The following is a 22,460-nucleotide window of genomic DNA, read 5'->3' as shown; positions in this document are numbered from 1 at the left end:
TGAGTCTTTGGGCAGTTTCATATCAGTTTCAACATTGATATGATATGAAACCGACTATGTTTTCGCGAAAGATTATTACGAGGGAAGAAGTTCAGGTTGTTGATCCTCGGAGTCGCTGATATATTGATGGTTTCCATAGTTTGTGAAAGAGATTTTTGAGATGGGGCCTGGGGCTTGAGGGAGAGGCGTATGTGTGTGTACGTATTTATAACGGTACACAAAAGTGACAAAATGAGAGAAGATTGTTCACATGGGGATATTTTTAAAAAATTGGTGTTCTTTTTTGTTAGATGACAAGTAGGGTCATTTTTTCTTTTTAATTACGAGTTAATTAGTAACTATCTAAGTTACGGAAGCGGGAGAGTCGTCCGGCTCTACAACTCAAGCACCTACCGCCGCCGGTAATAACGCTTAATCACTGTAGAGCACTGGATTAAAACGACGAACCTTGTTTGTCATTTTAAGTTGTTATGTTTAATATTGTTATATTTAATAATGTTTGTAATATGTTATGTTTTTATAATAAAATGTTCGTCGTTATTGTAATCAGTGAAAGAATAATAAAAAATAAAGCATGACTAATAAGAAATAAAACATCTACCTATATAATAAAAGAGTGGATTTTCAAGTAATCTCTCTTCCTACTTTTTATCAATTTTTTTTAAATTGTCACATGATATTTTGACATTTTTTTAATTTTTTTTCTTTTCATTAAAATACTTTTCAACAAATCTATTTAAATTGTCACGTTGCATTTTGCCATTTATTTATTGTTTCCTTTTCATTAAAATATTTTTCATCAATTCTTTTTAAATTGTCACATGGTATTTTGGCTTTTTTTAATTTTTTTATTTTCATAAAATTTAAAATTGAATTCACATATAGCGGGTTCTATTTACAAATTCTATTTGCATATTCTTCTTGGAATATATATTCATATGTAATTCTCAACCTTAATTATATAATGATTATACTCTAATTCAAAGTATCAATGCGATTAGACTATACATATTCAATTAACGATCGTCGTCTGATTTTGCATTCGTCTTCTACATTAGAATTATAAGGTTTGTTTGATTTCTTCTTTTTACATGTGTTTCAATCGATATTCATCAACATGGGTATCGATCTATCGAATGCAACACAAATTTAAAACATTCATAGGAGATTCGTTGGTAAAAACATGAGTTTTGATAAATTAATTATATCCTTTTAATTCTTTGATTAAATCAAATTTATGAAATGGGACTTCTCAAATTTTATAATTTTGGTTTGAAATTAAAGAGTTCTATTCAGATTTTTATATACTTTGTACAACATGGCCTAAGTTTGACTCAATCGATACGATGATAAAATGGTTTCAATTCATCAAAAGTTATCATGTTTATCTAACTCTATGTCATAAATCAATCCAATAAACTTTTGATTGTTATCACACACCACCACACCACACCACCACCCCTACCAAATTTCATCAAAATGTGATGGATTTGGGGTTGGTGATGTGGCACCATTTGATTGGGTGGGGTGTGTGATGAGAAATTGCATCTGTGACACTCGTCAATTTCAGGTTAACTCCGTTAATCCAACTCCGTCAATTCAAACTTAAGATCACTTGATCTATAACGCACATCTTATTTCATTTAAAATAGAGTTTTAAATGACGCTTGACAATCACTACATATGTAGTCTTTCGGGATTGCACCGAAACGCAAACGAGTTGACGCAAATCATTGGTGAATAAACGAAAAACATCCAAACAATAATTATGTGATAATTATGTGTTAGGCTTATGTGTTATTTGATAATATTGTATAAAACGTTAACTCAAGATGCAAATAAGTTACTTTAGGCTAGAAAAGTAATAATTAGAAGTTGAGGGGTCTTGGTGTAACATGTTATTATTTAATAATAACAAAACCCTAACTCCTCTCTCCCTCTCTCAAACCCGATCGGACACCCCCCCTCTCTCTTGCGACGGCTGCCCACACCACCACCATATCACACCCGTTTTGACCTTGTTTCTCATAATCGGAGTATCCCGCACTCGTTTCTAAGCATCTCTCACCTTTCTCTTGGTTGTTTCTGCGTTTTTAAGGTATAAACATGAAACCCTAACTTTGTAAATCATGTATTAAGTGTTTATATGCTTGGTTTTGATTAGAGGATGATTGATTATGTTTCGGTCATTGAGTTAGATGATCATATGTGATTTTGAACGGTGAAAGATTGTTGGGTCATCGATTTTTTGTAAACCCTAGAGGGTTTACTACTGATTTTATGGATAATTATGTTTATTGCGTGTTTGGAGATATGTCGTATGCTTAGGATGGATGTTAGACGATTGTTTGTGCTTGCTGAGTTTTGACAGCAGAGATAGTTAAACTTGAACGACATGTAACTTGTTAAATATAAGACCAAACTGAGCTATTTATGAGTCTAAAAGGTATTACTCTGAGTCTAGTTTCCAGAAAACCCAACCACGCCTGATTTGGAGGTGTTTTGGTTGCTCAAACGATTTAAATGTGATTAAAGGTCAAAACTGGTACTGGACAGATTGTAAGTTATGTTTAGACAACTGTAACTAAATGTTAATGTGGTAATTGGTCGAGATTGTTAACACTACAGTGTACTAGGTTGAGTCTAGTTTCTATAAAGTCCAAGTTTGTAATTTTTGGACGAGTAAAGGTTAACTTTTATTATTTTACAAAACTGAAGTGCAAATCTGAATTGTGAGACCTGCTGTTAGGTTGTTTTGTAATTATCATATCTCATGAACTACAAGATCAAATGGGTTGGTTCAACTTCTGGAAGTTAACATGTTGAGTTAAGAACCTAACCCAATTGGTCTTGCATTAATTGAATTTTTCATTTAACGGGAATAACAAATAACATTCTGTTGCGCATGATTTTGACTGCTGTGAGTTTACTGTAATGTTTTGATCATTGTGAGTAACTATGTGGAATAAAACTACAATAAAAATAGTTCTGTAAACCTAACACATACATGCTTTTGTGACGATTTTTGGTGAATTGATTGATATGCTATGATCTGTTGAATAGAGTAATCTTTCAAGTAGAATTCTGTCTTGATAAAACTAGCTGCTGAACTATGTGAAAATACATGAAACTTGCTTGTTGTTAAATAATTGCTACGTTTATGACCAAATTGCCCTTGTGGGGATAATTGCTAGTAATTTACAATATTAATACATGATATGTAAATAGTTGTTCACACATGTAACGTATCACCAATGTGCTTGTTGAGACACACACAATTCACCAACGAAACACGAAACGTATCTTGTGCATAGGTGTTATGTGCCGAGTCTAGAGACTCGATACTAGTTCCAACACTTAGAAAATCTCATTTGTTGTTTTAGAACGCTAATGAGGATTTTCTGTGACGCGCATCACTTGGGTGACTTGTTTTATTGAATTCTTCGCAAACAGTGAGTTTCACTTTCCTCTTTTAACTCTTTTAAACGCTTTTCACTTGGGGGAGAATACGTACTCCAAAATGCTTTAGATTTTGTTATTTATTATATATCACTTGTAAAGGCTAAGTGGCAAACGAAACAACTGAAGTCCTTCACACATCGAACCGTTTAGTATTGGATAATAGCGAGTCACTGTTGAGTAGTACTACTGGGTTTGACAAACCCCACCCAACGTTAAACTCGACTGGAGGTCGAGTGGGTGTAATCTTGGCTAACACATTACCATGGTCGGGATAGACCTGGTGGCAAGGCAAATGATAAACAGTCAGCTTCGGTGTCGAACACTTAGTAATACTTGCTTTATAGGCTAGCTACCTATAGATATATAATTGATTTAACACTATCTGGTAACGCAAACACGAAACGCAAAACGCAAAACGTAAACGCAAACGCTTTATTTTATATAAACTTGTGAACTCACCAACCCCGTGTTGACACTTTTAGTATGTTATTCTCAGGTAGCCGAGACGGGCGCGCGGTATAGGATCATGCATTACTTTGAACGCTATTGTTTATGCAAACTTGTTTTTAAACTGTTATTAATTGGGTTTTTAAGTCGTCCTGCGTGACGCAACACTTGGTTTATGGTTTTACGCTTCCGCACTTATTTACACGTAAATTGTTTTCGTGGTTTGAAAACTTTATTTATGGTTTGATTATAACTAATGATTCCGATCCTGTTAGTTCACACCCTCTGACGGTAAAACTCCGTTAGTGGATTTTGAGGGTGTGACATGCTCAGAACTCCGACGGTAAAACTCCGTTAGTGGATTCCCGGACATAGATAGCTCTGGAGCGTTGCGATGTCTTACTGACGCAAATTGCTCAGAACGCAGCAGATGCTGAGGAAGAACCTGAGGAGGAACCCGAAGAGGAACCGGAGGAAGAACCGGCTGAGCCGGAGGCACACTCAGAGGTGTCATCGGACGATGACATCTAAGGATGATAACACTTAGATGGAGGGGTTGTCTCCATCCAAACTATTATTTTCTATGATTTTAAGGATTGGTTTTAAATACTTTGTAGCGAATACAATGGTTTTAATCATGAATTATTATTTGGATTATTATATGGTTGTGATGTGATGTTTACTTCTTTTATATTTCTTTCTTACCTATCTTTTTATTACATGTATGGTGTGTTGCATATGAAACCGAGAATTCATGTCTAACACTTTATGCCGTGATTCTAGGAAATGGCTGGAAGAAACGCCGGGCACGGTCGCGGTAATATCAACTTAACCGCAGCAGAACTCCAAACCCTGTTGAATGACCATGCGGCGGCAGCTCTAGCCGCACATGTTCATAATCAAGCCGGAGGTCCAACTAGAACGTGTACTTTCAAGAACTACCTGGATTGCAAGCCCAATTCGTTTAAGGGCACTGAGGGAGCCATAGGTTTCCTGCGTTGGGCTGAAAAGGCAGAATCAGCTTTCGAGATGTGTAACTGTCCACCCGCCAGTAGGGTCAAATTTGCTGCTGGAACACTGGAAGATTCTGCTCTCACTTGGTGGAACTCCAATGTGCAAATTCTTGGATTGGAACTGGCTAACGCTATGAACTGGGAAGAGTTCAAGAATATGTTGCGGGAAGAGTATTGTCCTAGAGAGGAGATCGCGAAGTTGGAATCTGAGTTTTGGTCATTGAAAATGGTGGGTTCCGAGATTGAAGCTTACACTACCTGTTCTCACGAGCTAGCAGTAATGTGTTCACGGATGGTAGACCCGCCGAGTAAGAGGATCGAGATGTATATCGATGGGTTGGTACCACAAATTCAGGGTATGGTGACGTCTTCTAAACCGGCTACAATTCAACAAGCAATCCGGTTAGCTCACAAACTGACGGATCAGGCAGTGACCCAAGGTGCGTTACCACCTAGAGGTTCAACCTCTAAAACCCGTGACAACCCGAGCACTGACAACAACAACAACCCGAGCAATGGAAAGAGAAAATTTGACAACACCAGGTCCTCATCCTCTAACCTTCCACAGCAACAACACTACTATAAGCCCGAACTCACTCGGAGCTTCAATAATCAGGGTCCCAACAATAACAACAACGGTGGTGGGCAGGGTTCGAGCGGCTATGCTGGGAAACACCCGAAATGCAACAAGTGCAACTATCACCATGCTGGGACATGCGACCGTATCAAATGTCTGAGATGCGGAAAAATGGGTCATCAGGCCAAGGAATGTAGGGGAGACCTAGCGGCAAAGGGTGCTCCTAAACCACCTATGACGACTAAAGGGTGTTTCGAGTGTGGTCAAGAGGGTCATTTCAAGAAAGATTGCCCCAAACTAAAGCAGAATGATAGCAATGGGGGCAGCAGCGATGGCGGAAGCAGTGGTAAAGGTAGAGCTTTCGTCATTGGGTCGGGCCAGGCCCGCAGTGATCCATATGTGGTGACCGGTAAGTTTCCTGTGAACGACTGTTTTGCTTCTGTTTTGTTTGACACTGGAGCTGATAGGAGTTTTGTATCGAAAGCCTTTAGTAAACTCTTAGACTTAACTCCAACCCCGTTAGATGCTAAGTTTCCTGTTGAATTAGCTGACGGTAAGTCTATAGAAACAACTCATGTACTTGCGGGATGTAAGTTGAAACTGTCGGGTCATACTTTTGATATCGACCTCATACCTTTTACACTTGGTAGTTTCGATGTCGTTGTCGGCATGGACTGGTTATCCGAGAACCGAGCGGAGATTATATGTCATGACATGATAGTCCACATCACTACCCTTTCCGGCGAGATCATTTCAATTCAGGGCGAGAAGAGCGGCATGACCACCAGCGTTATCACCCTCATGAAGGCGCAGAAATATTTACGAAAGGGTCATCCGGCAATTTTAGCCCATATTGCCGAGAAACCCGAAGAGGAGAAACGAATCGAAGACATACCGATCGTGAGAGATTTTCCGGAAGTTTTCCCGGAGGATTTGCCTGGACTCCCTCCTATTCGACAAGTCGAGTTACAAATCGAATTGACCCCCGGTGCTGCACCCATAGCATGAGCCCCGTATCGGCTCGCACCGGCAGAGCTTCAGGAATTGTCCGCGCAATTGCAAGATTTGTTGGATAAAGGTTTTATCCGACCTAGCTCATCACCATGGGGAGCCCCTGTCTTATTTGTCCGGAAGAAGGACGGGACTTTCCGCATGTGCATCGACTACCGAGAGCTGAACAAGGTGACGATCAAGAACCGTTATCCCTTACCCCGAATTGATGATCTGTTTGACCAGCTTCAAGGATCAAGTTACTACTCGAAGATCGATCTGAGATCTGGTTACCATCAATTAAGAGTGCGCGAAGAAGACATTTCAAAGACGGCATTCAGAACTCGGTATGGTCACTATGAGTTTTCGGTTATGCCTTTTGGCTTAACCAACGCACCAGCCGTATTCATGGATCTCATGAATCGAGTATGCAAGGCGTACCTCGACAAGTTTGTGATTGTTTTTATTGATGATATCCTCGTCTACTCCAAGGACAAGACCGACCACGAAGAACACTTGAGGTTAATTCTGGAATTACTGAAGAAGGAACAACTGTACGCTAAACTCTCGAAATGCGAATTTTGGCTTCGCGAGGTTCACTTCTTAGGACATGTGATTAATGAGAATGGTATCCATGTCGATCCCGGCAAGGTAGAGGCCATCAAAAACTGGGAAGCACCTAAGACTCCGACTGAGGTGCGACAATTCCTAGGACTGGCTGGCTACTACCGGCGTTTTATCGAGGGATTTTCAAAGATTGCTCAACCCCTCACCGCTTTGACTCACAAGGGTACTAAGTACAATTGGGGTGACGCGCAAGAATCCGCTTTCCAACTGTTGAAAACCAAACTCTGTAGCGCCCCTATCCTAGCCCTTCCCGAGGGAACAGAAAATTTTGAGGTACATTGTGACGCATTGATACAAGGTCTCGGTTGCGTGCTGATGCAACTCGAGAAGGTTATAGCCTATGCCTCTCGACAACTACGGATTCACGAGAAGAATTACACGACCCATGACTTGGAACTCGGAGCTGTGGTGTTTGCTCTTAAGATATGGAGGCATTACTTGTACGGTACCAAGTTTACCATTTACACCGACCACAAGAGTCTCCAACATTTCTACGATCAGAAGGAGCTGAACATGCAACAGCGTCGTTGGGTCGGGCTGCTTAAAGATTATGATTGTGCAATCAAGTACCACCCTGGCAAGGCCAATGTAGTGGCCGACGCTCTCAGCAGAAAAGAAACCGATAAACCTAGGCGAGTGCGAGCATTACAACTCACGATTCACGCCAACTTACCCGATCAGATTTGCGATGCGCAACTCGAAGCCTTGAAAGATGATAATCTCCCATCAGAACTCATGCGGGGCATGAACAAGCAACTTGAAACCAAATCGGACGGGGTCCGATATTTCGAAAACCGGATTTGGGTTCCACGATACGGAGAGTTGAGAACTCTAGTGATGGACGAAGCACACAAGTCCTGATATTCCATCCACCCTGGCTCAGATAAAATGTACCATGACCTAAAAGCACTTTACTGGTGGCCAAACATGAAAGCCGACATTGCCACCTACATGAGCAAATGCTTGACTTGTGCAAGAGTTAAAATAGAATATCAGAAACTATCTGGTCTGCTACAGCAACCGGAACTTCCAACGTGGAAATGGGAAGACATTTCAATGGATTTCATCACGGGATTACCCAAAACACCGACGGGATGCGATACCATCTGGGTGATCGTTGACCGGTTGACTAAGTCTGCACACTTCTTAGCAATCAAGGAATCGGACAAAATGGAAAGACTGACTCGCATCTATATGAAAGAAGTAGTGTCTAGACACGGAGTGCCTGTCTCAATCATATCTGATCGAGATTCCCGTTTCACTTCGCACTTCTAGAAGTCACTACAGAGCGCACTAGGCACCCGCCTTGATATGAGCACAGCATACCATCCTCAGACGGATGGGCAAAGTGAGCGCACCATTCAGACCTTGGAGGACATGTTGCGTGCATGTGTGCTGGATTTCGGAAAAAGTTGGGAACCTCACTTGCCTTTGGTAGAGTTTTCGTATAATAACAGCTACCTCGCAAGCATTAAAGCAGCGCCGTTTGAAGCGTTGTAGAGACGGAAGTGTCGATCACCTCTCTGCTGGGCAGAGGTGGGTGATAGCCAAATCACTGGTCCATAATTAGTACTTGAAACCTCTGAAAAGATTGTTCAAATTCGCAACCGTATGGCGGCGGCACAAGATCGCAAAAAAAGTTACGCCGACAAGCGCCGAAAGCCTCTTGAATTTCAAGTGAACGACCAAGTTTTACTCAAAGTCTCACCTTGGAAAGGTGTGGTTCGCTTCGGAATGCGAAACAAACTCAATCCACGATACGTTGGCCCTTACCGGATAACTGAGCGCATTGGTTCGGTGGCGTACCGACTGTAATTACCAACGGAACTCAGTAGTGTACACAATGTTTTCTATGTATCCAATTTGAAGAAATGTCTTTCCGATGAAACCCAAGCAGTCCCTTTGGACGAATTGCAAGTTGATGAACAACTACGCTTCATTGAAGAACCAGTCGAAGTTTTGGATTGGGAAACCAAAACGCTCAAGCACAGCAAAATTCCAATCGTTAAGGTTCGTTGGAACTCGAGACGTGGACCGGAGTTCACGTGGGAACGCGAGGATCAAATGATGAAAAAGTATCCCCACCTTTTTGAAGGGTTGACCAAACCGCGAAACCCGTCAAACCGTCAGAAATCACCAGAGGTATGAATTAAATTTCGGGACGAAATTTCTTTCTACTAGGGGATGATATGACAAACTGAAAATTTTTCTTGCTTTTTCAGACACCCATCACGACTTGACTCAAATTTTCGGGACGAAAATTCTTTCAACATGGGAATGATGTGACACTCGTCAATTTCAATTTAACTCCGTTAATCCAACTCCGTCAATTCAAACTTAAGATCACTTGATCTATAATGCACATCTCATTTCATTTAAAATAGAGTTTTAATGACGCTTGACAATCACTACATATGTAGTCTTTCGGGATTGCACCGAAACGCAAACGAGTTGACGCAAATCATTGGTGAATAAACGAAAAACATCCAAACAATAATTATGTGATAATTATGTGTTAGGCTTATGTGTTATTTGATAATATTGTATAAAACGTTAACTCAAGATGCAAATAAGTTACTTTAGGCTAGAAAAGTAATAATTAGAAGTTGAGGGGCCTTGGTGTAACATGTTATTATTTAATAATAACAAAACCCTAACTCCTCTCTCCCTCTCTCAAACCCGATCGGACACCCCCCCCCCCTCTCTCTTGCGACGGCTGCCCACACCACCACCATATCACACCCGTTTTGACCTTGTTTCTCATAATCGGAGTATCCCGCACTCGTTTCTAAGCATCTCTCACCTTTCTCTTGGTTGTTTCTGCGTTTTTAAGGTATAAACATGAAACCCTAACTTTGTAAATCATGTATTAAGTGTTTATATGCTTGGTTTTGATTAGAGGATGATTGATTATGTTTCGGTCATTGAGTTAGATGATCATATGTGATTTTGAACGGTGAAAGATTGTTGGGTCATCGATTTTTTGTAAACCCTAGAGGGTTTACTACTGATTTTATGGATAATTATGTTTATTGCGTGTTTGGAGATATGTCGTATGCTTAGGATGCATGTTAGACGATTGTTTGTGCTTGCTGAGTTTTGACAGCAGAGATAGTTAAACTTGAACGACATGTAACTTGTTAAATATAAAACCAAACTGAGCTATTTATGAGTCTAAAAGGTAGTACTCTGAGTCTAGTATCCAGAAAACCCAACCACGCCTGATTTGGAGGTGTTTTGGTTGCTCAAACGATTTAAATGTGATTAAAGGTCAAAACTGGTACTGGACAGATTGTAAGTTATGTTTAGACAACTGTAACTAAATGTTAATGTGGTAATTGGTCGAGATTGTTAACACTACAGTGTACTAGGTTGAGTCTAGTTTCTATAAAGTCCAAGTTTGTAATTTTTGGACGAGTAAAGGTTAACTTTTATTATTTTACAAAACTGAAGTGCAAATCTGAATTGTGAGACCTGCTGTTAGGTTGTTTTGTAATTATCATATCTCATGAACTACAAGATCAAATGGGTTGGTTCCACTTATGGAAGTTAACATGTTGAGTTAAGAACCTAACCCAATTGGTCTTGCATTAATTGAATTTTTCATTTAACGGGAATAACAAATAACATTCTGTTGCGCATGATTTTGACTGCTGTGAGTTTACTGTAATGTTTTGATCATTGTGAGTAACTATGTGGAATAAAACTACAATAAAAACAGTTCTGTAAACCTAACACATACATGCTTTTGTGACGATTTTTGGTGAATTGATTGATATGCTATGATCTGTTGAATAGAGTAATCTTTCAAGTAGAATTCTGTCTTGATAAAACTAGCTGCTGAACTATGTGAAAATACATGAAACTTGCTTGTTGTTAAATAATTGCTACGTTTATGACCAAATTGCCCTTGTGGGGATAATTGCTAGTAATTTACAATATTAATACATGATATGTAAATAGTTGTTCACACATGTAACGTATCACCAATGTGCTTGTTGAGACACACACAATTCACCAACGAAACACGAAACGTATCTTGTGCATAGGTGTTATGTGCCGAGTCTAGAGACTCGATACTAGTTCCAACACTTAGAAAATCTCATTTGTTGTTTTAGAACGCTAGTGAGGATTTTCTGTGACGCGTATCACTTGGGTGACTTGTTTTATTGAATTCTTCGCAAACAGTGAGTTTCACTTTCCCCTTTTAACTCTTTTAAACGCTTTTCACTTGGGGGAGAATACGTACTCCAAAACGCTTTAGATTTTGTTATTTATTATATATCACTTGTAAAGGCTAAGTGGCAAACGAAACAACTGAAGTCCTTCACACATCGAACCATTTAGTATTGGATAATAGCGAGTCACTGTTGAGTAGACTACTGGGTTTGACAAACCCCACCCAACGTTAAACTCGACTGGAGGTCGAGTGGGTGTAATCTTGGCTAACACATTACCATGGTCGGGATAGACCTGGTGGCAAGACAAATGATAAACAGTCAGCTTCGGTGTCGAACACTTAGTAATACTTGCTTTATAGGCTAGCTACCTATAGATATATAATTGATTTAACACTATCTGGTAACGCAAACGTGAAACGCAAAACGCAAAACGTAAACGCAAGCGCTTTATTTTATATAAACTTGTGAACTCACCAACCCCGTGTTGACACTTTTAGTATGTTATTCTCAGGTAGCCGAGACGGGCGCGCGGTATAGGATCATGCATTATCGGTTTAGCTCGTTACAACACCAGTTTGGTTCGTTGCGGCGACAACTCCTTTTTTCACATGGAAACATAACCACAAAAATGTTAAGTCGTAATTTAAAAATCATAATATAAACCGTGCAAATTGTTTCTAATTAATTTTTAGGTTTTCTTTTTAATAAAACAAATCATTTCGAAATTCAAAAAGAACTGAAAAAAAAGGGCAGAAGGACGGAAATAAATGTCAGTGACGATTTGAACCTATGTCTTCAAATTCACGTGCAAGAAATCCAATCACTACATTAACACATGGCTTTTGTATTAACCTAACACAAACGATATATATATATATATATATATAGGGTGCAGTTACTGTACGCTAATGCATTAGCGTACATTAGGTACGCGCTCAAAGGCAAAACCCTAAAACACTCAAAAAAAACTAAAGCGCTCAACCAAAAACCTAAAACGCTCAAAAACAGTTTTTGTGAAAAAAAAAGAAAATTTGATCGATTAACCATCCAAAACTGTTTTTTTCGATGAACCAATGATTAATTGGATATGTATTGACGATTCCGAGATGTTTGGATGTAATTTTATGGATCGATTTCATGAAAAAATGGATTCGCGTAACTATTGTACGTTAAGACATTATTGTATCGGATATATATATATATATATATAAAGATGGTTTCTTGATACAAAAGATATAATAGATAATATAATTTGTACGTGCAACCTTAGTGATGCGTCGTCAAAAAAGTTTTTAGCCAAAGCGCCCCCACACCATCAAGAGTGGGTGTTTTCACCATATTTGTGTCTGCACGTTTTTACCATGACAACATTTGGGGGAAAATGGTTGGTCAAATAAACAATCATCTTTATACTATAGTTGGTAAGGGTGTTTTTGCTATGACGGGATCCGGGTTTGTGACCATTTAATTAATAATATTGTACTAACATAATTGTATGGTAATTATTTAATGGATTAATAGGGATTAATAAGATTGCAAGTGATATGTAATTTTTCAATATTTATATATACACACACGGTTAGGATTAAACACACACACGAACCAAACACAACACGTGAAAGCAATAAACGAACACGAGAATTTAACGTGGTTCGGTCTAAACTGACCTACATCCACGGGTGACAACTAAGTATTCTTTATTGAGTGACGACGATTACAAGTACATAACAATCATAGAGAGAGAGATTAATCTAAGGTTTGCATCTTATTCAACAAGAAATCTAAACGGGTTGGGCTTCGGTCTGACCACCCTACACCCGTCTACCCTTTGAACTTCAAATAATAAACCAGGCCTAAACCAAAGGTATACGAACCCAACAATCTCCTACTCGAAGGCCTTGAATACTTGCGTCTGCACTCTCATCGTACTTCTATAATCTAAACATCTAGTTGCCACCACCTTCTCATCAATTAACCTGAAGGCGCGTTGAAGCTCTTCGGAGCTCCAACACGTCAGTCACAGCTGAAAGTGCCCCTGACCTGTTCTCTGTCCCTACCGGCTCCCATTGTAACGAACTATCGGATCCTATATATCCCGAGAATAAACACTTTCCATATTCAGCAAGTAATCCACTGGAGAGACTTTTACAGCTGATATACTTGTATTAATCCACTGCCGACCTGGAACTGCAACTGAAACACGACCTGTGCTCCCACTGTCACGATGTCCTCTGACTGATTTAACTTTCCTAGCTCGTTCATCCCGAATCTTCACTTTGGCTCTGGGTTTGTTACTTGCAAAACAAACATTCTTCTGCTCACGAGATTCTGTGAACCGGATTTTGTTTTTCACCAAAACTGGATCCGCTCCTTTCGGTGACATATCGACCATATACAACAAACACTTTTTCTTGTCACGAGCAACCACGAGATTCCCTTTGACTACTTTCCATTGCCCATTCCTGAACTTAACATCGTGCCCTTGGTCATCCAACTACCCAACTGAAATCAAACGTTTCTTCGAACTTGGAATAACCCTCACACCTTTCAAAGTCCAAGAAGTACCGGCTGAAGTTATCAAATCAACATCTCTTATACCCTTAACCTCTAGAATATCGTCGTTTGGTAGTCGAACCTTTCCAAAATCCTCAAACTTAAGATTCTACATCGTTTCACTACAGTGAGTGGCATAAAACGATGCCCCAGAATCTATCACCCAATCAATAACGTTACTCTCAACACTAAAAATCAAAGTCTCATCACTAGTGACCCTGTCATCTGTGTCATCTTCTGTAGCGTTCACTTCTTTCTTACAATTCGAACACTGATTCTTGAAGTGTCTCTTCTCTTTACAACCCCAACATTCAATATTTTTATGAGTCTTAGACTGACTCCTCTTCCTGCTCTCACTGCCTCGTTCTTTTCTCCTACCTCTACCTTCTGTAGGGCTGTCACTTTTACCTGAAACCCAACCCGAGAAAACACGTACCCGAACCCGAACTAACCCGACCCGAAAAACCTGAACCCGAGAAAAGACTAACCCGAACCCAAACTGAAGTAATTCGGGTTGGTTCTCGGGTTTGATTTATAAGTTTTGGGTCAACCCGAATAACCCGAACAAACTTTTAGTTTTGAAATTAAATATATTTTTAGGTAATAGACTTAGCATTAGCCACTAACATCATCAAAATCTGGTCATAATCGATTGTTGTCATTACAACTATTTAGATCAATCGTTTATTTTTAATTTATGTTTTTCGTTTGTTACAAATAACAACCATAATCGAACAACCAAATTATGCATGTTTGAAGACGATTATGGTTCGAGTTAGTTTTACTCTTTTTTTGGATTGCTTTATCAAGTTATGTTGATTTATTATTTGATTATTTGCTTACAAGCAAAGAATAATATGTTGTTTCAATTTTAGCATTGTAGTTTTTAAATTTTTTTGTGTTTTGTTTTGTTTTCTAGGATACCCCAAACCCGATTAACCCAACCCGAAAAAACCCGAACCCGAAAAACCCGTGAAAGATTTGGGTTGGGTTTCGGATCAAGATTTAAAACTTTGAAACTCGAATAACCTGACCCGAAAAACGAACCCGAAGAATACCTCTAACATTCTGTGACTACTGACTAACATGTTGCCTGATGATTCGCCTAAACTTCGCATCTTGAATCTTCTCCCAGAATTTATCAATCTATAGCAAAATGTATAGTATTTCTTACCATTAAGTTTCGTACATTACTTCATATCCCTCACAATATGAAAAACAGTACAGCAATTTTTTTTATCTTGGTTAATAGTAAATAATGTACCCGTACCCGTTTAATGGTAAATGCCACACACCAACTGGGCAACCGACCCTATTTTGTATACTCGGTCAAGGTCCTATGCGGGTTAGATAGCCCAAGAACCATTTAGAAACATTTTTATTTGGGGCATAAACTGTGAACATAGATCACATAAATGATTAACCTTACATATACTATTCTTAACAATTCAAAATCAAAGCTTGCTAACTGAGAACAGGCAGGCAATGTCACAGCTTTGATTAACCATGTGACATCAAGATAAAGAACACAACCAGCATTGCAAATACGATAAGCAGGCAGACAATGTACATCAATTCTACAATCTACGAACTACAGAAAGTACGAGAAAAGTCAACCCACATGAATCCTTGGCACAATAACAGAATTAAATTAACCTATAAATAAACTAAAAATGCAATACTCAAAAGAGGTTGTTAAAGCTAAAAAGAACAGTCCATGATATGATAACACTGGGGCTCATTCTTTAGTGGTCTTGTTGATGAGTGACTTGTGGATGTGAGGAATGACACCACCTCCAGCAATGGTACCTTTGATGAGAGTATCCAGTTCTTCATCACCACGAATGGCGAGTTGCAAGTGTCTTGGGGTGATCCTCTTCACTTTCAGATCTTTGCTAGCATTTCCTGCCAACTCGAGCACCTCGGCAGTTAAGTACTCCAGAATTGCTGCTGAGTAAATGGCAGCTGTGGCACCAACCCGCCCATGGGCTGAGGTTCTTGTTTTGAGATGGCGGTGAATTCTGCCCACTGGAAACTGAATTCATAAAATGAAAAACTTTAACATCAGTAGTCCATGCACACATGCAAATCTTACAGCGCACGGTATGAACATTCGACCCATTAAAAGACGAGTGGATGGTTTTTTAGTGTTTTAATCCCAAACGAGTCAAAGTGAACAAAAAGAAACTAAGATGGAAGCATGGTTAAACAGGTTGAGTCATCCTAAGTGTATTCAAGTTAAATTGAAATCTCTGATTATATCACTTTATTTAGAATAACAAAATATTATTTTAAGAAACATATTTAAAACCTTATTCATTCTTATGTTAAAAAAGATAAAAGAGTTAGAAATAAAACTCTTCTAAGGTTTATCACAACACGACATGAATATGGCTTGGACAATTATTGATTACATTATATAATGCATCTCGTTGTGGTTATAACATGTCAAGTTCAATTATTTTATAGAGAATAGGCCATCTGCAAGTGCTACGTTTGAAGATTAACTAACGATATAACAATATAAAGATTTATACAGGTTTATAAAATAATTTACGCTACAGCAAAAAAGACTTTTACCTAATGATGAAACAGTGTACAAAATTTCATGATGGTATCATGGCACCATTTAGTAATTCACCAGCATAACCGTCAAAATATATCACACTTATATATAATTTTGCTCATCTAAGCAGACATATACACGACACCTAGTTCAACTAAACACATCAACCCGAGTCAAACATGCTAACTTTAGCTACTCTTGTAAAAGTCAATGAACGAAAACATGTACCACAGATGCACAAACAGCACAATTTAAACAGAAACATCAACCTGACTATACTCTTAACACCTTTATTCATTCAATCTTTTCAAACACATCCATCTTAAAAACTTTCAACTTATCAAATAAGTCACAGCAAACAACTTCAAAGCTAACAACTATGCTCACCGTAAAAGATATAATCATAATTCGATACAATCTATGTCAATTTAAGTTCATTATGAGCAACTGTAAGCTATAAGTATACCTGCAGGCCTGCTCGTGCAGACCGAGAAATCGGCCGTTTCTTATCCTTATCCTTGTTAGCCGCAGCTGCAGCCGCTGCAGTCGTCTTGCCAGCCAACAAACCCTTCCCACCCTTCCCCGCCATTTACGCACCTACCACACACAGTTCAAACAAAATTATACAGAAAATCACAACAATAACATCTTCAAAGAACCAATTTCATACTATACTGAATCTCAGATCTATACAGCCAACAGATCTGCATATAACAACAGATCTAACACAATTCGTAACTCTAATAACCATAAGGCAAACATTCATATATAATTAATTAAATTTAGAACTAGATCACATAATAATTTAATAAATCTGAAGAAACAGTCAATTAAAAAAGCCCTAAATAGCATAAACTTCAAATTGAAGCCTTTTTTGTCATCAATTGCCGAATTGGAACATATTTATTATAAAAATTATAGGTTTAAATTGATGAAAACAGACCGATTAATAGAAATAAAAGGACAGTTGTAACCTGAAAGAGAGAAAGACTAGAAGGTAGAGTCGAGTAGGAAAGAAGATATTATTATTATTAAGATAACGCTTTGGGGAACATTTATTTATTCGTACGATTTTTTATTTATATTCCAGGCGTGAAATATCTGGGTCCAGGTGAATGGTACAAGATTCGATGCGTACGTACAAGTTGGGTTGAAATCCACGTGATTTTAGCGGCTGTTTGATCTTTTAGCGGTGGGAAGTTCAATTTTCGAAATTTGTCCTCCCTCTATTTTTCTGATTAATATTCACCCCTTTAGTTTTGTCGTCTTATTTGTTTGTTCTAGGGTGAGTAGAAAACCGAAAATACCGAACCGAAACTGAATTAGTCAAAAAAACCGAACCGATGCATTAACCGACGGTTGTTTTTTTGTTTTTTTAGAAAACCGAAATTTCGGTTTCGGTTCGGTTACCCATTTCAAAAATACCGAACTGAACCGATTAACTTGGTATATTAAAATACATAATTTAAATTATTGTTAAATATATTGATACTAAGTCATATGCGACAACAACCGAAACAAATTAGGAGTTTTTTGGTTCAATAGATTTGTAAGAGAAATTAGAGTTTCTGAAAGGAATAGTAAATGTTAATATTTATTTTTTGTACATAGGAACTAGTTGCATAAAACAATTAATAGAACAAAAAAAAACAAAAACAAGAAAAAATAAAAAAAACAAATATAACCGAACCAAAATTGAAAAACCGAAAACCGAAAAACCGAAACCGATCGGTTTTTATATATGAAAAAACCGAATTTTCGGTTTCGGTTTCGGTTTCACCTAAAAACCGAACCGAACCGTGCTCAGCCCTAGTTTGTTCTTTTAAAACAAATTTTGGAAAAGTGAATATTTGAGCCGGAGATTACAAGGTGTCAAGTTCGAATTCAATTTCAACCCGAATTTACTGAAGCGGGCTTTGGATGATGGGTTTTCCCTAGCATAGGAGGTGGTGGGTTTGAGCTACCCAGTGCTAGGTGTATTATTGCGAGCGTATGAGGTCGTCTTTTGTCATTGGGTTATCCAGGTAACTTGACTTTATTCGTTGGTTGTTCAAAAAAAGGAATTTAGAAGTCACATACTGCTACAACACACGTGAAATTGTCCCTTTTGGTTTCTTTCGATCGTCACAAGAGAGAGGAGAGTTGAGATCTTGGATCTCTACCTAGCGTTCAATGTTCATGGTTCGTGTGATTTGAGCTAGCATGTTGTAGCTCATTGCCACATTATAGACTTTGTTGATTGGTTTCATCAAGTTCAATTATTTCTCATAAAGGTGTGATCTTTAAACATCGTATGATGAAACTGGTTTCCTATTAAGTACTTAAGTTCCTTTAATGTCATTGTGGAACTTGGAAGATATTGTAACATGTTACCGTGTCGACTCTTTCATTGCATTAACATATATGTACAATCTTATTATCTTAACAACTAGTGGCGGACCCAGGATTTTTTGACAATAGGGTCCTATTTTTTTCGGTTTTCAAATTTTCAGTTCGGGTCGAGAGTTGAGACGAGAAACATAATAAAAAAACAATATCATAATAAAACACACAAAATACGATATCATTCAAAACGATAAAAAAACATTACAAATTCTTAAAGTTGTTCTCAACGACTTTTCATGTTTTGAAAACGAACCATTACCTCTTCGACCGTAACGTTGGCAAAAATCTCCCTTTCGATATAACAAATGCAAGCATCGTTCATATAATCATCACCCATCCTGCGTAAATCCGTCTTCACATGTTTCATTGATGAAAAACACCTCTCAACACTTGTCGTTGCAACCGGTAGAATTAGTGTTAACTTTAATAAACGATAGACCAATGGATATCCCAAATGTTTATTTGTTTTCACCATTTTTTGTGCAAGATTAGATACACCATTCATGTTGGCAAACATTTTTAATAAAACTAAGTCACAATCTAACACCAATATACAACATGATTAACCCTAAAATTCAATAATTCTTGCATAATTAACCCTAAAATTCAAGTTTTTAAGTAAACTAAGTCACAATTTAACAACAATATACAACATACAACAACCAACATGAGTATAATTATATATAAAATCAATCAACTAATTAGCCCTAAAATTACCTTTAGTATGAGACAAAATCAGAGGAAACAAAGACTTATAAGACCAGAGAGGGTTGAACGATGGCTGGAGTGAGGCGGAGATGGGCGGAGGCTGGCCGGAAAAACTGAGGAGGCGTGAGTTAGGGTTGAGAAGTGGGGTTGAGATATGTGTGGTGGAATATGATAAATTTTATGTTGAAGTTGGGATGTTAAAGGTTAAAACCCAAAGGCCAAAACTGATATTGAGTAAATTAAAAGAAATAAAAAACCAAAATGCATAAAAACGGTGAATTGCAAGACTCAAACTTGGGTCTTTCATGGTAAAGTAGGGGAGTTTCCATCAGACTGGGATGGTAATATGGATATGGGGTCCAAATACTAATTATTATGGGGTCATTCAAAAAATTATTATATCGCTTCTAAGAAATTTTTAAAAATATTGGTGTCCCGGGACACCGTAGGTTACTACGTGGGTCCGCCCCTGTTAACAACGGGTTACTGACCCAATCAAGTTGAAAACCATCGACAATTCTTCACATATACAAGTTGGCGAGGGTTGAAACTTGAAACCATGATTCTTAAACAGGGAGAGGAAGTGACAACTTAGGAAAGTGTTAATAAATATTTTATTTATGTAAGCTTTTTTAATCTAATTCTTTCAACAATATTATACAAATCAAACCCACAATCCACCTACACCATATGTTAAGTCGAAGATGGGTTTAAGCATTTGATCCCAATTTTTAAGTTTTGTTTATAACAAGATCAACTTAAAGACTAGAAGATACATATCACCCACGTCCATAATCTTTGTATATTTATGGTATATCAAATATCATAATGATGGCTTGGAGTGTTCATAATGATGGCTTCAACCATTGGCGGATTCAGGAATATAATCGCCGACTCCTCAAGGCATTATTAATACCCTTTAATCCACATTAATCTCTGTAACCAGCATCATCTCCTCGTCATCTCCTCACCACCACCCCTACTACTATTTCAATTTTGCCGTTAATCCTCGGTTTTGGGTCTGCCCGCCAGGTGTTCGATAAAATGTCTCAATGAGTTAATCGGTTTTTTTGGGTTTACGGAGGGGAGAGCAACTGGCGGTTGCTCTCCTTTCTCCTCTTAGTTTGGGTTTTTACTCCCGAAACTCAGCTCGAGTTTGTTTGTTGGCCTTTTTGTCGTGAGGGGTTATGACAAGGGCTCGGATTGTCAAAGGAGCCCCATCGGGGGAGGTGGGCACGGGAGGTGGACATGGTTGTCGGTTCGACATCATTTCTCGTGGTGGATTAATTGATGAGGGTGCTATGTCTAAGACCCTAGAAAATAGTGTGGGTTCGGTGGGTGTTTGGCCATGTCCTTTTAGGGGGATCCATTGTTGCCCGGATGGACGGGCGGGGTCAAGGGGGATCTCTCGATTAATGGCGCATATCAAACGACTTCATTTGTCGTCGGATGAGTGGAAAGGGACCCTACGAGACGCCATTTCCACGGATTGTGATTTATTTATTTCGGTTGGGGAGGCTTTTAAGGCCTCGGACCAGTGGCTATGTGGGGTGTGTATGCGTCCAAATGCTCTTAAACGGACGTGTCATCATGCTGATGGAGTCACCAAGTACAACGAGGGTGTGGGAGCTGTGGAGGAGTTTATTGTGGGGATTGATAAACCACATGTTATGAGGGATGTTGCTCCCTTGGGAGGGATAGTGGTGGATGAGGTTCTCCTTGACCGCGTCTTCTCTCTTCCTATCACAACTGTTAAAAGCATCCCTCATAGTTGTCGTATGGCATTTGCTCAAGCGTTAACTGCGGCTCTGGGTGTCACGCCCTCAAAATCCACCGACGGCGTTTTACCGTCAGAGGGTGTGAACTAACAGGATCGGAATTATTAGTTATAATCAAACCATAAGTAAAGTTTTCAAACCACGAAAACATTTAAGTGTAAATAAGTGCGGAAGCGTAAAATCATAAACCAAGTGTTGCGTCACGCAGGACGACTTAAAATCCAATTAATAACAGTTTAAAAATAAGTTTGCAAAACGACAGAGTGCAAAGTAATGCATGATCCTATACCGCGCGCCTGCCTCGGCTACCTGAGAATAACATACTAAAAGTGTCAACACGGGGTTGGTGAGTTCACAAATTTATATAAAATAAAGCGTTTGCGTTTGCATTTTGCGTTTTGCGTTAATGTTAAATCAATTATATATCTATAGGTAGCTAGCCTATAAAACAAGTATTACTAAGTGTTCGACACCGAAGCTGACTGTTTATCAATTGCCTCGCCACCAGGTCTATCCCGACCTGGTAATGTGTTAGCCAAGATTACACCCACTCGACCTCCAGTCGAGTTTAGCGTTGGGTGGGGTTTGTCAAACCCAGTAGTACTACTCAACAATGACTCGCTATTATCCAATACTAAACGGTTCGATGTTATGAAGGACTTTAGTTGTTTCGTTTGCCACTTAGCCTTTACAAGTGATATATAATCTAATAACAAAATCTAAAGCGAGTCGGAGTATGTATTCTCCCCCAAGTGAAAAGCGTTTAAAAGAGTTAAAAGGGGAACGTGAAACTCACTGTTTGCGAAGAATTCAAAAACAAGTCACCCAAGTGATACGCGTCACAGAAAATCCTCACTAGCGTTCTAAAACAACAATGAGATTTCTAAGTGTTGTACTATTATCGAGTCTCTAGACTCGGCACATAACACCTATGCATAAGATACGTTTCGTGTTTCGTTTGTGAATTGTGTGTGTCTCAACAAGCACACATTGGTGATACGTTACATGTGTAAACAACTACTTACGTGTCAAGTAATAATAGTGTACATTACTAGCAATTATCCCCCACAAGGGCAATTTAGTCAAAACATAGCAATTATCTAGCAACAAGCACGTTTCATGTATTTTCATATAGTTCAGCAGCTAGTTTCATCAAGACAGAATTCTACTTGA

At 38.6% G+C, this 22,460-nt stretch overlaps 1 protein-coding gene across 1 annotated transcript; it reads right to left on the bottom strand.

Moving 5' to 3' along the window:
* Positions 1-15,370: 15,370 nt before the first annotated feature.
* Positions 15,371-17,492, bottom strand: LOC143532314 (putative histone H2A variant 1). Its single transcript, XM_077027400.1, has 3 exons — positions 17,391-17,492; positions 16,883-17,013; positions 15,371-15,885 (listed from the first exon to the last, which is right to left on the bottom strand). Exons 2-3 carry the CDS (start codon positions 17,003-17,005, stop codon positions 15,589-15,591), a joined length of 420 nt encoding a protein of 139 aa, XP_076883515.1. The 5' UTR covers positions 17,006-17,013; positions 17,391-17,492; the 3' UTR covers positions 15,371-15,588.
* Positions 17,493-22,460: the final 4,968 nt, after the last annotated feature.

The sequence above is a fragment of the Bidens hawaiensis genome, unplaced genomic scaffold (assembly GCF_021521415.1).
Source record: "Bidens hawaiensis isolate Kalapana, Puna unplaced genomic scaffold, B.hawaiensis_p1.1 tig00009443_1, whole genome shotgun sequence".
In the NCBI taxonomy this organism is placed as follows: Eukaryota; Viridiplantae; Streptophyta; class Magnoliopsida; order Asterales; family Asteraceae; genus Bidens; species Bidens hawaiensis.
The sequence above is the reverse complement of the archived record's forward strand: the minus strand, read 5'-3'. Positions and strand labels throughout refer to the sequence as shown.

Coding starts and splice junctions, on each gene's coding strand:
- LOC143532314 (XM_077027400.1), bottom strand. CDS start 17,005: ATGGCGGGGAAGGGTGGGAAGGGTTTGTTGGCTGGCAAGACGACTGCA. Junction 15,886..16,882: donor CTGCACGAGCAGGCCTGCAG/GTATACTTATAG, acceptor TTATGAATTCAG/TTTCCAGTGGGCAGAATTCA.